General features: G+C 34.8%; 1 protein-coding gene across 1 annotated transcript in view; it reads right to left on the reverse strand.

Moving 5' to 3' along the window:
* The window catches only part of DHX36 (DEAH-box helicase 36), a 49,170-nt gene that overhangs the window by 31,021 nt on the left and 2,833 nt on the right, over positions 1-15,316 (reverse strand). Inside the window, exons 2-9 of the mRNA XM_027583447.2 lie at positions 10,272-10,396; positions 9,298-9,529; positions 6,338-6,376; positions 4,818-4,988; positions 3,160-3,239; positions 2,376-2,450; positions 2,068-2,234; positions 592-673 (exon numbers count right to left, since the gene is read on the reverse strand). Of these exons, the coding sequence (XP_027439248.2) occupies positions 592-673; positions 2,068-2,234; positions 2,376-2,450; positions 3,160-3,239; positions 4,818-4,988; positions 6,338-6,376; positions 9,298-9,529; positions 10,272-10,396 (971 nt within the window). The remainder of the gene's footprint in view (positions 1-591; positions 674-2,067; positions 2,235-2,375; positions 2,451-3,159; positions 3,240-4,817; positions 4,989-6,337; positions 6,377-9,297; positions 9,530-10,271; positions 10,397-15,316) is intronic.

The raw sequence follows: 15,316 nt of genomic DNA on the forward strand, positions 1-15,316 counted from the left end.
GATATAAGACAACATTTTTAGTTGGAAAAATGTGAGGTTCAGGGTATCTAAGGTACTAGAATGCTGCGGAGTATAGAGTTGAGCCCATATTTAATGTTCAGGAAGAGCTTCCGTTCTGAAAGCTGTAAAACTATAGAACTATGGTCACGGAAACAGGATTGCACAGTGAAACCATAAAAGACTGGGAAAAGGCTAATTAAGAACCCTCAGGGGAAATCCTATTTCAAAGGCAGGCAATGGAAGCCAGCAAAGAATGAAAACCAGGTAGGAGAACCAGAAGAGAGGTTTAAGCACTAAGGACAAAGGTTCCCAAACTCTGCTGCCCAGGGATCTTTAAAAAATTCTGATGTCGGGCTACCAGCCCAGACTCTGTAATGTAATTAAGGTATGGAGTGTGAATGGGGCATCTGGATTTTAAAAGACTCCAGGTGATTTTAATGTGCAACCAAGTTTGGGAATCACCGATTTAAAGAAAAACAATGTCTTAGAAGGAAATGGTTAAAAAAGAGGGTCTGAGACTAAATTTCGACAGAACAAAAGGTGACATATTAGTATTTTTTAGTATCTTTTTATTTCCTAATATTTACTTACCTTATTTTTTCAATTATGTCTTCCAAAAGATACTCCACAACCGGAAAAGTAAAACCAGGTATGTGTATCATTGGACAGTTACCTATTATGGCAGACAAAACATTAATCTGTACTCAAATGTTCCAAAAAAAAAAAAAAAATCAATAGACTCTAAAGAGACCAATAACTCTCTTAAGTTCAAAAATGGTCCTGGCACTTTCATAGTTCTACCCTATTTTTTCATACTGAGCTTAATGAGAACTAGCAGTCTACTCTTCACTCACTACCACTTTACTGCTACTAAATCGTACACATACCTCACAGTTCTACAAAGTAACCCAAAATATCCAAGAATAGAGCATTTTAAGTTGGACTCAAAACTCGTTACTTGAGGTCTATTTCCTCTCCATCATTAGCCAAGATGGTACCATCAGAACCCAAGTTTTACTGAAATCAACTTAAGAAGCACTATTCCTATGGCACCCAGAATCAGGAAAAGAGAAAACATAAAGACCTAACAAATATTAAATTGTTACCTACTATTCTAAAATAACTGTCTCCTAGTACTGTTACTTCAAAGTTACTTATATTTCATACCAAGCAAAACAAGCAGTACACATTGTAAACAAAGACCAACACTATCTGAAGTGGTACCACAGCTCTGCCTTGCCCAAGTTTGAGCAAGTTACTCAATGTTAGTTCTGGATAGCTCATCACACACACGCGAAATAAGACATAATACAAGCAACGAATTTCACGGATCTTTGAAGGTCAACTGGGCTGCATACAAGAATATTTAAATATTGCTCTATTCCATTTTAATCCCCCGCTCCGCCATTTTCCTTTCCATCCCCCATGATTGTAAGGCAAGAGAGGCATAATTTAAAAAAAAAATGTATTCTACAGCTAGTCAAATTTAGTTTCAAATCCTCACAACCCTCTCTTAATTGTGCAACCATTATAAGGCATACTGGGAAAGACATCTAAAAAATGGGAATAACAGTACTTACCTTATAAGGTGTTAACAAAGATCAATGAAGACAAAGTGCCAAATAAAGCACACCTGGCATACTAAAGGTGTTCCGTAAGTGGTCAGTACTATTACTATTAGCAAACTGCCACCCTAGCCTGTGATAGTACATAAATGTCACAGAACAATCACAAAAAAATGTTCAAAAAATTATTCAAAGCTGTGGTTTGACTTTGCTGATGCCACCTTAATTATCTGATAGTAGCACCAAAAATTTGTATCTTTGCTATAACACAGATGATGCTGCCTTTTAAAAACAGGCTCACTTCCCTAATCTGTTGAAACCAGAAAGGTAGTCTCAACTATTTAAGACAACTTAAAATATTCTCCTGAATATTTAAAAGAATCGCTAAACCTTCATTTTAACTACTTTGTACCCAGCAATGTATTAGATTTTTCTTTAATTAATTCTAAATTCAGTGGCTTTGTGATAACTTTCTAAAGCAATAATCACAGAATTTACTTACCAAAATATTCTGAAAATTTCTCAGCATTTAAAGTCGCACTCATCAATATTACTTTCAGGTCAGGTCGAAAATTGAGAAGATCTTTAATAACCGTCATTAAAACATCTGACTGTAGATTTCTCTCATGGATTTCATCAAGCACAATATGACTAACACTGGACAAATGCCTACAGCAAAAATGTGAAGTATGTAACTTAGTATAAAATATAAAAACTGAACCATTCTACCTTAACAATTAGTAAAATCCAATTTAATATTTTTTTGTTACTGTTTAACTAAATGTCTGTCCTGAAGTGAAACATACTCACGAGTCTGACTGGAGCCACTGCAGGATGATTCCTGTTGTACAGTATAAGATAGAACCCTGCTTCCTTGGCAACCGACTGTGAATGGAAGACATGAGTTAACAGTTTTTGGTTTTCTTTACTAACAAATTATTCAGTACCACAAAAGTTTAAAAGAAAAGCTCCCATTTAAAAACTGCTTACAGTTCTAGTGAAAATCTTCACAGTTAATTTTTTGGTCATAGGACTGCCTACTGCAACAGAGTAATGTGAAATCCTACATTCAAGTTCACTACACATTATTTTCACTGTCATGATACAACATTAACGATGTCTTCTTAAAGGCATAACCATTAACATTCAGAAAACAACTTAATACTCAGGGGCCTAAACTTTTGTTCAGTGACCGGAAAGTCAGTTCACGGTAAATGGAATCTTGAGCTCCAGAAAAGGACTACAAAAATATAGTGGAGTGAACTGGGGGTTAAAGATACCAAAATCAATAGTCAGGGTGGTAGTACCAAAAGATAAAAGACACCAACTCCTTTCACGTGCAGTGATGGTCTAATGTACGTCTAGCAAAAAGTTATTTCTCTAGCCATTTCACAATATAAAGTGCATTTTAAAAAGGCAATCCAAACACGAGTTTGGATTAAAAAAGTGAATTGCAAGCCTTCTATGCTGTAGTTATTCTAAATGTTAATTTTAACAGTAATCAGCATGACAACAGGGAACATTTTTCTCTTGAATATCTAACTTCAAAGTTTCACTAAAATCTACCTGTACACAACAGGTGAACATTCTTTACCTCTGGAGACGAATCTGGTATCCAGTACTGTTACCATTGCCACAAGATTCTGCCCTTTCTGCAGCCACCCTCTCTGCAACCTTTAATCAAAATAAAAGACATTTTCAAAGAAAATATAATTTCCTTTAGGAAAAACATCTGGAACATCCATGAAATCTGGGATTGTTGAAAAAATGTTCATCAGTTTTTCCTGAGTTAAAAAAAGAGAGACAGATTCTAAAATCCCAGGGATCTAAAACTGTGTGTTGTCCCTTAAAATCTGCAGACTCCTTGCTTCTTAAATTTACTTTTCATCTCCTCTTATAAAGCCCTCCAAGGCCAAATTCTCTCTATTTTCAAAGTGCCCTTCTATAGCATGCTCTTACTCATTCTACCTTTCTTTTGACTTTTCCATTAACAGTTAAAATCTTAGGGACGCCTAGGTGGCTCAGTCGTTAAGCGTCTGCCTTCAGCTCAGGTCATAATCCCAGGGTCCTGGGACTGAGCCCTGCATTGGGCTCCCTGCTTAGCGGGGAGTCGGCTTCTCCCACTCCTCCTGCTTGTGTTCCCTCTCTTGCTATCTCTCTGTCAAATAAATAAACAATAAATCTTAAAAAAAAAAAGTTAAAATCATGGGTCTAAACTTATCAAACCTGTGTGTAATTTGAGGGTAAAGACATGTTGATACTTTTTTTCTCCAGTTTTTTGTTTGTTTCTTCTTGGTAGAGACTGGTGTTGCTTAATTCCTGGTTCTCGGTTGTGTTCTAAAAGTTATGGCTGCCAAAGATGAACTTGGAATTGATGAAATATTATTATAATCCAATACTGATTTATGTAACTAAAAGTAACCAACAGTCATCTTGTGACAGAACAGTGATTTATGAGATTAGAAACAGAAAATGGCGTAATTAAGAAAATACTTCAGAAGTAAAACTTTCCAATCAGTACATCCTGTACTCACAGACTTAAGACCATTATTTCACTTTTTATTACTTATTAAATTGCCCATTCAAATACTAACAGATCTTAGAAAAATAAAAAATAACCTAGTTAGCATATCTTTGTACTGTCAATATATATGGTAATGCTGTATTAATGAAAATATTTTTACCTTACTTAATTCTAGCTCTGTAATTGTATTATGACAAAAGTGATTTTCTGTGATTTTACGTAATTCCTAGGAATATGATTCTACCAAAAAGATTGTTACTGTACTTTTTTAAACAGTATTTCTCAGAAATCAGTATAAAATGTATATTTCCTCCAAAATATTGCCATAATTGGTAATGCAGTTCCTAATCAGATTCTGTATTACATGACTTAGAGATAATAAATAGCACCATCATATAAGTAAACATAACCATAAATCTTTATAATTGAAATTTATATATAAAAATTACAGGTTGGACATTTTTTGGAGCTTATAATCTTATAAAGATTTATCAGCTTTCTATTCTTCTAGTTTTATAATAAAATTTGCGTGGATTTCTAATTTATCTTAAACACCTATTATCAGTAAGAGATCATTTGAGCTTTTGGTGTTTACTACCAAGTATTTACTTTCATAACAGCATATCCCAAACCTAAGAAATCACTACAGACCTTCAAAATCAGTTTATTTTGACTGGGAGAATGGAAAATAAAAAGTGGGGGATTTTAAAAAGTGAGACATTACTTACTGAAATGGCACTAATTCTTCTTGGCTGAGTACAAACTATCCTGCATGCAGATCCTTTTCCTCTTTCAATATAGTTATCCAAAATGAACTGAGTAACTTGAGTAGTTTTTCCACATCCAGTTTCACCACTTATTACTGTTACTTGATGGTTATCAATCATATTTACCAATTCCTATTTCAAAACGGAAAATAAGTGAAGGACATATGGTGATGAAGCCTGAAAAGGCAGTAATCACAATTCTATCAAACTGAAGGTAATCGCTTTTAACAAACATATTAATGCTTTTAAAATTTCATTAAATGCAATGCTGGCAGTTTGAGTACTGGATCCACCAGCTTTCAAGAGAAAAGCAGCACCAAATTATAAAAAGAACAAAGCCAGGCACTGTTAAAGGAAAACACACCAACAAGAGACAGCGGTAACTTTTATACAGAAGAATGAACATTAATTAAAAAGAATGTTGATGTGTAAGGCTACTGAGTACAAGACAAATCCCAATACCTAAACAACACTAAGGACCTTAAAGACTTATATCACAACTCATACGATATGGCTTTATCTGCAGAACAAGTTTTGTATACTATTTCAGAGAACAAGAAAGAGTGTAACTTAAGATTATTTCCTTTCAGATAATTACAATAAAATTTTTAAATACCTAAATCAAACTGGTAAACTTCAATTATCTGGAAAACTTATTTGGGAAAGATCTTTTTTAAAAATTATAAACACTAATATTTTCATTAGTAATAGTCACTGTATTAATAAAACCATCCTACCACGTCAAAAAGGTATTGGAGATTACTTTTATCTAGTTTAATTAGAAAACCCACCTTTAAAAATTTTTCCATCTACTCTAACACACTACATATATCAGAACAAGTTCCAAGTTCGAACACTGAAATGATAGCTTATAAATACAGAGAAGCAGTATGGGATTTATTCATTCAACAAGTATTTACTGGGGCTTGATAGAATGTCAGGCACTGTACCAAGTCAATTAATACACTGTGAACACTCCGTCCTCAAGAACTTAAAATGGCCTAGGAGGGAAAGACACACTGTGGCAGGTGGTAGTTCAGGGCTATGAAAACCAAACCAAAACCAAAACAAAGTGAGGCTGAGAGAAAAGAGAAGGATAAGGGACTCTACTATTCTCTAAGGTGACTGCGTAATAAAGGATAATAAATTAATTAAGGCACTATTTTCAGTAGTGCCTCAATTTTAATTAAAATGTTTGGTCTCAAATTAAATGCAAAGGTATTTCCCCAAACTAACTTATATATAAAAATTCTATTTTTGAAGTTCTAAAGATTTCAATTATAGACAGAAATGAGAAAAGTTACAGAAAATTGTTTCATGACCAATTTTTTCTTTTGGGCCTTCAAAAATTCAGGACTAAAATGAACTTTCAATAATACCCTTTAGGGGAAGGTCCATTTACATTTTCTCTTGATACAGAGATTTAAAAATTACATTTAAATACTTTGCAAATCAAATTAAATAGTGTATATTCATTTTACCTTTTGCATTCCATATGAAGGCAGCTTTTCCCTGAAATGCTGAAAATTAAAAAGACTATTTTTAAACTTCACAAAAGAAACGTAACCAAATTATAATCATAGTAATCAGAATATATCATAAATATGCTAGAATCCCAAAACATTTTTATTACCTTACAGCTTATGTCAAGTACCAAGACTTAAAAAAGAATTTTTATAAAAAGAACTAATATACTTAGCAATCCCCTTTATTTTTGAAAACACTGAAAAAGAATTCTATTATATTCAACAGAATCTTAAAGTGGCAGTAAAATGAAATCTGATCTGTCATCTAATAGCATTCTTATAATCCCTAAGTTACTTTTACCATTTTTTCTGTTTATTTTACATATTCATCTTAGACTTGTTTTCCATGTCACATTCATTTTCCCACCCATCGATCCACCATTTATTAATCCATTAGGCACTGGAGCAGATTAATTATTTCTGGGTACTCACTTTTGAGAATAAAAGAAAACTTAAAACAAGTAATATCTGAAACAGGAAAATCTGGTACTGCCATTTAAGAACTGTGATCTTAAGTCAAACTTGGATTCTGAATCCCTCAAAGGTTTTATCATAGGGTTGCCATGAAATCTGAACGAAAAACCTTTATAAAAAAAGCAAGTAGCAGCTTCTGACACATAAAAGCTACTCAACAAATTTTTGGTGAATTTCAACTGGAATACTAAAAAGAGGAAATGATTAAGTCCTGTATCTTGTTTGATAAGGTCTTTCTAATTTTGAAAACTTTTATGGAATCTCAAACCTACACTACATAAAAATGACATACACTTAGAGGAGTGCTATGGTTTACAATGACCTATGTACATGAAAAAACTTCAATGGTATAAAAAAATAACCACAGCTTTAACAAACTCCCTTTATTGAAATGGAAAAAAAAACCCACATAAAATTAGAACTGTCCTAGGTAATCTGGTACATTATTGCCATCATATTTTTTCCTAATTTTTATTTCTTGAAAAATCATCCTTATTTTTTGCCTACCTGTCAAAACAGGAGACTGAAAAAAATCCCCTATTTTTTTTGAGATATAATTGACATATAACATATTACTTTCAGGTATACCAATATAATGATTCAATATCTTTATATACTGTGAAGTGATTATTACCACAGTAAGTCTAGTTAATATTCATCACCACATATTTACCATTTTTTTTTCTTTCGGATGAGAACTTTTAAGATCTCTCTAAGCAACTTTCAAATATACAATGCAGATTATTAACTACAGTCATCATGCTTGTTATGGCCAATCAGGTAATCCTCATCAGCACCATAAAAAATGAGAGTCAATATGATGACTTAAATGAATTCTAGCAATTTGAAGTAACAAGCTGCCACAATTTTCTTAAGTACTTTCTTTTATTATAATATTTAAATTATTTAAAATCACTTAATGATTTCTAAAAGTACTTCATGTACTCAAATGTAACCATCTCAATATGTTATATATAAACTAACCCATTAAACTTGAAACTAGCATTAATCTCTTTTGCTTTTTAAATATGTAAATGCTGATGAAAAGTTACAACCCAATATTCTTTCTCAAGACAGACAAACCTAATTTCTAATTTCCTAATATTGGGCTGTAACCCTGAGATAAGAGATAATGAGATTACAAGCTGTCTGAGGGCAGGAAATGACTTAGTCTTCAGAAAACACAGCACAATCACAGGTATTTAGCAAGTGGAAAATTAATGTTTATTAAATGAATGATAACCAAAAAAAATACGGCATATTACCAAAAAGGATTAAAAAGCTGAGCTCTTAAAAAACACATCTGAATTTTAGACCTGATTCTTTTACTAGCTGTGCAACTGTAGATAGGTCATTTAACCTAAGATTCTTTTTCCTCCTCTTTAGCGGACGTGTAAACTCTTGTACAGGATTGTTGGAAGTTTTAAATGATGTAGGACATGTGAAGTTTCTGCAAGTGTCTAGCTAATGGGAAGATCACTAACTATTTTTATGTTCTGCACATTTCTTCTCCTAACTTCCTTTGAATTAGATCACTCATCTTCTTTCTCCTGTCCTCCATACAAAGCGGATAGTAGCTAACTCTCCTTCTTCCTAAGGCTATAAAAGAAGCTCTTCTCTCAACCACAACATTCTGAAATAATTCAACTTGAAATCTCCTGCCCTCGAATCTTTTTTTCACTAAATAGGCATTAAAGAGCTACAGAATTCCACCCCTGGACAACCTCACCTCATCTGTTCTAATCAGGATATCCAACCTGATCATCAACGACAGTCAATGGATCCTTTCTTTCCTATGGAATATGTGATATTCTGGTTTTCTCACAAAGGGTAGTACACATGTGCACATTAAAGGTATGGCCCTCAAAATTTCCTCAGTATTTTCTCTTAAAAGAAATACATGTGAACATTTTATTGTATCTATTCTAGAATATCCACAAAACATAAATTTTATGTTTTAACAGGAAGGGACCTTAAAATATCTTGCCTAGCATGGAAAGAACATACTGAAAAACTCAGGAGAATTCCTGCTCTTGTCACAGTCCCATCTTTAAAATGTTGAACATAAGCACATAATAACTTCGAGGGATTTAATTTTATCATCTGTAAAAGGAAGGGGTTGGATAAAATGGTCTAGAAACCTTACAATTCCAACCACCTTGTTTCTTATAACATCTCACTAAACCGGCCTAGAAAAGTTAAACTAATTCCTTCTCCTCACTATATAAGCTGCTGTAGATGACACAGGCTACCTTAGTTTATATTGTAGTGTAATTCCATTCCCACTGCTCTTCTCTAGTATACAAGATTCCCACAGGGGATGGGCTATTGAAATACCACTGATCTATACCATGTAGTACCTCTAAACATAAATCTATTTTTATCCAATTTGAGAAGAAATGACAAATAAAAACTTTTTCCACATCTTGCTTTTCCATTACCTGCATTTCAATATACCGAAGGTCGCTTTTTTTCTTTTGTAAATCTTCCAATAGTTGTTGGTCTAAGGTTACATCTGGTTCATTTTCTTGCAAGAGATATTCAGAATCTCGGTCAATATATTTGTCCCTGATTCTAAATGTTCTCTTTTCTTGACTTATTAATTTCTTTTCCTGGTTCTCAAGTTTCTTCTCTGAGTTGGGTTTGTTCTCAGCAGGAGTTTCAGTACCATATCTGTTTTGACAAAATAAAAAAATGATAAAAGGCTAAATGAAGAGCCGCTCAAGCCCCGAAACAAAACAATATGCCATCTATTTCAAAATCACCAGCTTCAATTTTTTCTTAGATCAATTAAGAAAATAGATTCTTACAATGAATTCAAGATTTCCCTCCCTGTAAATAGGTATTACCAGGTAAGTTATTCCTTGTGATAGTTAAAAAAATTAAAATTCACACAATAGTCATCCCTCCATTGCATTGACTTAACAGTATTTTTTTCTGATTTTCTGAGCTTTGTTTTATTTCACAACTTCATCTTCTTCCTGCTACCCTTTCTGAGGCTATAAATGTGAAGCTACATTACACAGTTCCAGAAAAACCTCTACTAATTTTTCCTCTAAATGATACAGCTCCTGTGATCATCCTAAAACAGAAACAATTCAACTTCTTCCAATCTCTCCCACAGGAGAATTCTGGAAATACAAAGATGATGAGTAGGAAAACAATAAATAATAACTTAATAAATCTCAAATCCAAATAGACTATTCTTACCATTTGGCTTTCTGTGTAATGCATATATTGTTCAACCTCTCACCAAATATGCTCAGTCTACATAAGAAAAAAAAACTTACTTCAAAGTTGAATTTCACTTACTGATGAGTCTAAAGATATTATCTTTATTATCATTCTTTCCCTAGCCAAAGCTATGAAGAAGTGTTACTCTGTCCATTCTGTCAAAGAATATGTTTTGTTTTACCCGTGATCTTCAGGAGCAAACCAGGAGATCTGTGCTTCTGAGTCTTTACCATTCTTCGCTTGGACTGAATGAAGCAGCTGCACAATCTGTTCTTCTCGCCGTTCATCCATGTGTACTATAGCTCTCTATTTTGTGCAAAGCAAAAAGTATCCTGATCAACATTAGAAAGCATGTGCAAAATTATTTCATAACAAAAAGGTAAATACATGTCCAACAAACATATATAAAATTTAAATTACCCCACCCTTGCCCTCTAGTCCAATTTCACTTCATAAACTTAATGTTAACATTTTTGCATATAGCCTTCTAAACCTTTTTCTGCTATGTAGCTATAAAATTACCTCTAATATGACTGGCAAAGAAAGCACATTTAAGTCCCTTATTAATAAAACTTTGGTTCCTTATCTTCTACCCTCTCACATACTGATTATTATCAATTATTCCCTATCTTAATTTTCAAAGATACAATTAAAGTTATTAAAACGCAAATGTTTGGTTAAAAAAAAAAGGCCGAGTTGAAAACTGGAAATATTTTGGTTGCAATAAGCATTTTAAAGTTCTTACACTAAAAGGATGAATATTTGGGGAAGTAAGAAGGCTGAGTCGAGACGGAATAAATAAAATTGATCAACACTCATGCAGATGGTCCAATGTGGCAATTATGCAGTTGATTCATAGAATGAGAACAACAACAACAAAAAACCTGAGAAGACAGAAGTTACACCATACACAGTAAAAACAGGAATTTCTAAAACTGTTCTTTTATAGCTGTACATTATAATTAGTTGAATTTTTAAACCCAGTAGTTAAGACAGGGTAGATTTTGCTTTAAGTGTGCAAACAGGAAAGATGCTCAAGGTATTAAATGAAAAAAAGCCAGTTGCAGAAAATATATGCAGCAGGATCTTATTTTCATTATTATATTAAAAAAGGTTAGTGACTTTACATTCTACATTTTTGCAGTATTTCTTCCAGACAGATTTCTGACACATGGTAGATGCTGCAGTGAAGTTTGTCAAATGGATGAATGGCTGAATTTATCTTTTATAATGAGCATGTGTGACTTTTGTGTTAAAACCGTTTTTCTCTTTAAAGAAATACACAAAAAGAATTCCACAAAACTTCTGCAACTTATTGAAGAATTTACAAAAAGCATCATTATCATGCAATTAAAAGTCCAATATAGTAAAACTCTGGCTGATAGGAAAGCCTTACGAAATTACAGGTTGCAGCAAAATCTGCTTATTGACAGATACTAAAGCCCCCTCATTTTTTTTTTTTTAACCTTACAGCATGAAAATCTTTTTAAAGGGTTTCTGTATCAGACTAACGTATTTCTTCTTCATAGCATGGGATATACTCCACTAGGACTAGGAGCTTGTACCTGGTTTCTCCTAGATTCTGCCCTACGAATCTTTTTTACCTCTGATGATTTTAATCTGTAATCATCTGTTGTAAAAAAAAACCATTACTGTGAGTACACCAGAATCTGAGAGTTGTCTTGGGACATCCAACACAGAGGATCATTATTAGAACATTTTTGTCCCATACTTTAAATTCTGTAATGCCTTCAGCACTTGTTAACATTTATTGCTCTGTGTACCTACATGAGACGGTTATCAAGTTACGTTTTTTCCTGGCAGTTAGAATCTACAGTAACACTTAATGATTACAGACTACACTGGGAAGGAAGCCCCAGTACATAAAGTCATTATCAAGCAAAGTCTTAGTTTTTCCAAACACCTCAAGGGCCCAAAGGCACTGTTTCTTCCATTCAAAATGGGAAAGGTAAGATTAAGTACTTTTTATCTGAGGAACAATTTATTTCCAACTGAAATTCACACTAAATCATTACTTCAACCAACCAAAACCTTACATTTTGAAGTTTTTGCCTCTACTAGAAGAACAAAAGTTCTCCTTACCTTGCTGTATGAATTTTAGATATTCACAAAAATCTGGATGATTAAAAAATGAAATAGGCCCTGAAAACATAATTTATACTTTTTAATGAAAACACAATTTATACTTTCTGTAAGTTTTTTTTTTTTTTTAAGATTTTATTTATTTGACAGAGAGACACAGAGAGAGAGGGAACACAAGCGGGGGGGTGGGAGAGGGAGAAGCAGGCCTCCCCAGGAGCAAGGAGCCCAATGTGGGGCTTGATCCCAGGACTCTGGGATCATGACCTGAGCCGAAGGCAGACGCTTAATGACTGAGCCACCCAGGCGCCCCACTTTCTGTAAGTAATTTTTAACAAGGTTCTTCCCATGATGAGGCTCCAGAGGCTGTGGGCAGTGGAGAATTTAAGAGTGCCAAAATTCCAAACCTGGATCTAGCCTTTTTTTTTTTTTTTTGGTAGGTTACCTCCTCCTAGCCTTCTAGCATTATCACCCTTCACTCTACCTCACCCCCAGCATGGAGAATCTCAGTCACGTTTTGTGGTTCATGTCTATTTTATCATAGTATTTAATTTATTTTGTTTTTCCCTTTTTTGGATATCTTAAATATTCTTGCTGCTTCGAATCATAAATCCCTGGCAAAGGAGACCCTCTATGATTTCTAGCAAACTATGTTTATCAGCTTCTAGTTATCTGCAATTTTAAACCAATACCACCTTTCAGTTCACCCTCAACATTTCACACACAGTATTTCACAAAGAAAACAAAAACCAAAGAAAGTCCTTATCTGCCTGCCACTAAACCTAAACCCACAAGTATCAGAATCTTTTTGCTCTCTTCCTTCCTGTTAAAAGGGAAGTGGAGTCCGTCTTCCTGCTTAAGGTTACCTTTCACCTCCTCAGGGCTAATCCTTCTCTTGAGATTTACCTTCCTTTCCTAAATCTCTCTCTGGTAGTCATTATTAGCCTGCTTTTCAATATTCTGGTTTGCCTCCTTCCAAGTATATGGTAGAACTGCATTTTTCCACCCATTAGTTAAGCATGGACATGTGGCTTACTGGCCAGAGAAATGTGAATGGGAGTCTCAAAGAATCAGGGCAATTTACTGTATTCCCTCCCACTGCTACCAAAACCTGCTGTTTTCCAGATGGGTGGAGCTCTGTGAGCCAGGAGGACTCTCAACCTAACTCGCAATGGACCCAGTAATGTGAGTAGAAAGACCAACCTTTGTTGTTATAACCCATTAGGATTTGGGGGCTGCTTACTACTACAGCATAATTTAGTCTACCTGATCTGTTTCTTCTCCACTGACTCCTCACCACCAGTACATGAACAAGAAGATAGTCAAATCTCTTTACTTTTTTTTTTTTTTTAAATTTTATTTATTTGACAGGGAGAGAGACAGTGAGAAAGGGAACACAAGCAGGGGGAGTGGGAGCGGGAGAAGCAGGCTTCCCGCCGAGCAGGGAGCCTGATGCGGGGCTCGATCCCAGGATCCTGGGATCATGACCTGAGCCGAAGGCAGACGCTTAATGACTGAGCCACCCAGGCACCCCAAATCTCTTTACTTTTAAACAAAAAATCCTCTTTTGAATTCTCCCAACCCAATCAGCTACTGCCCTTTATTCCTCCTCTTCACAGTAAAACTGCTTGAAAGTACTCCACTTCCTCTCTCCTTCGCTAGCCACCCCACTGCCATCTGGCTTTTACCTCGGACCGCTCCACAGAAAGGGATCTCATCAAGGTTACCAATGACCTTGTTGCTAAATCCAATACATTCTGAGCACTTACCTTATTTGACCTCTCTGTGACATATGCTAATATTGACTACTTTCCCTTCTTTGTATACTCTTTGCTCCCTTAAACACTGCTCCTGGATTCCAAAACAACACCCATTTCATTTTTCCTCTTCTCTGGCTGCTCCTTCCTAGGTAAGAATCTAAGGATCTTCTCTTACTCCTCTCTTAAATTTTCTTGTTATACATTGAACAACTCTAGTGATCCACAAGCTAGCAACACTGACACCATCTGGGAGTCTGTAAGGAAGACAGAATCTCTGGCTCCACTCCAGTCCCACATTTTAACAAGGTACCAGTTAATTCCTAGGCACATTTAAGTTTGAAAACAATGCTCTGAGGCTGTATCAGCTTGGCTCCTGAGGTTCTGCAACAGCTTTTCTTCTTGTACCCAGTGTTACCCTCATTACTTTGTAACCTTCCAACTCCTGATCACCCACTGGTTTTTTGTGTCAGACTATGTAATTGTAACCATACCTCTGGTTCCCATTAAAAAACACCCTTTTAGTTAAAAAAAAGAAAAAAAGAAAACAATGGTCTATAGAATTTAGGCTGCACCCATATCAGATCCACATGGCCTTCTACCTCCCTGAAATCCTTGCGCTTTTTTTCATAGATTTATTTTAGAGAGAGAAAGTGTTCACACATGGGGGGGGGGGGGAGAGAGAAATCTCAAGCAGACTCTGAGCTCATAACCTGAGCCAAAATCAAGTCAGACGTTTAACCAACTGAACCACCCAGGCGGCACCCCGAAATCCTCGCTTTTATGCCCTATAACAAAATCAAACCCTGTCCTTAAGCTAACTCCATCATCTTCCTTCATCAAGCCTGTTCCTTACATAAACATGTCATTTATTAATACTTGTTTTCCCCTTGCCTCCAGATAAAAGCACTTTTGAATCTGTCTCCTAAATCACTTTAATCTGTCACTCTCCTCCATCTCCACTCCCAATGTCCTAATTCAAGCTATCATTTCTCACTTTAATTACTGCAAAGGCTACTTAACTGGTCCCTGTCCCCGGACTGCCTCTTTTCAATTCATTCTCTATACTCCTGCCACAATGAATTTAAACACAAATTCAATCATTTCATTTTTTTTGCTTCAAATGATTTAATGACTTATAGGAGTTCTTACAGGAAAGTCAATGAATTTCAAGGCCCTGCTTATTTTTCTAGTCCTAAGCTTTTCAAATTGCTGCTTATAAAGGATCATGACCAGTATTAATAAAAAAAAGCAAAAACAACACACCCAGAGCAATATACAGATAATTAAGTATTATTTTATGACATTTTTTGTTCAGTTATACGTATGTGTGTACTGCGTGCAAATTAACATATATTCCTTTCTGTGG

Source organism: Zalophus californianus, chromosome 1, assembly GCF_009762305.2.
Source record: "Zalophus californianus isolate mZalCal1 chromosome 1, mZalCal1.pri.v2, whole genome shotgun sequence".
NCBI lineage: Eukaryota > Metazoa > Chordata > Mammalia > Carnivora > Otariidae > Zalophus > Zalophus californianus.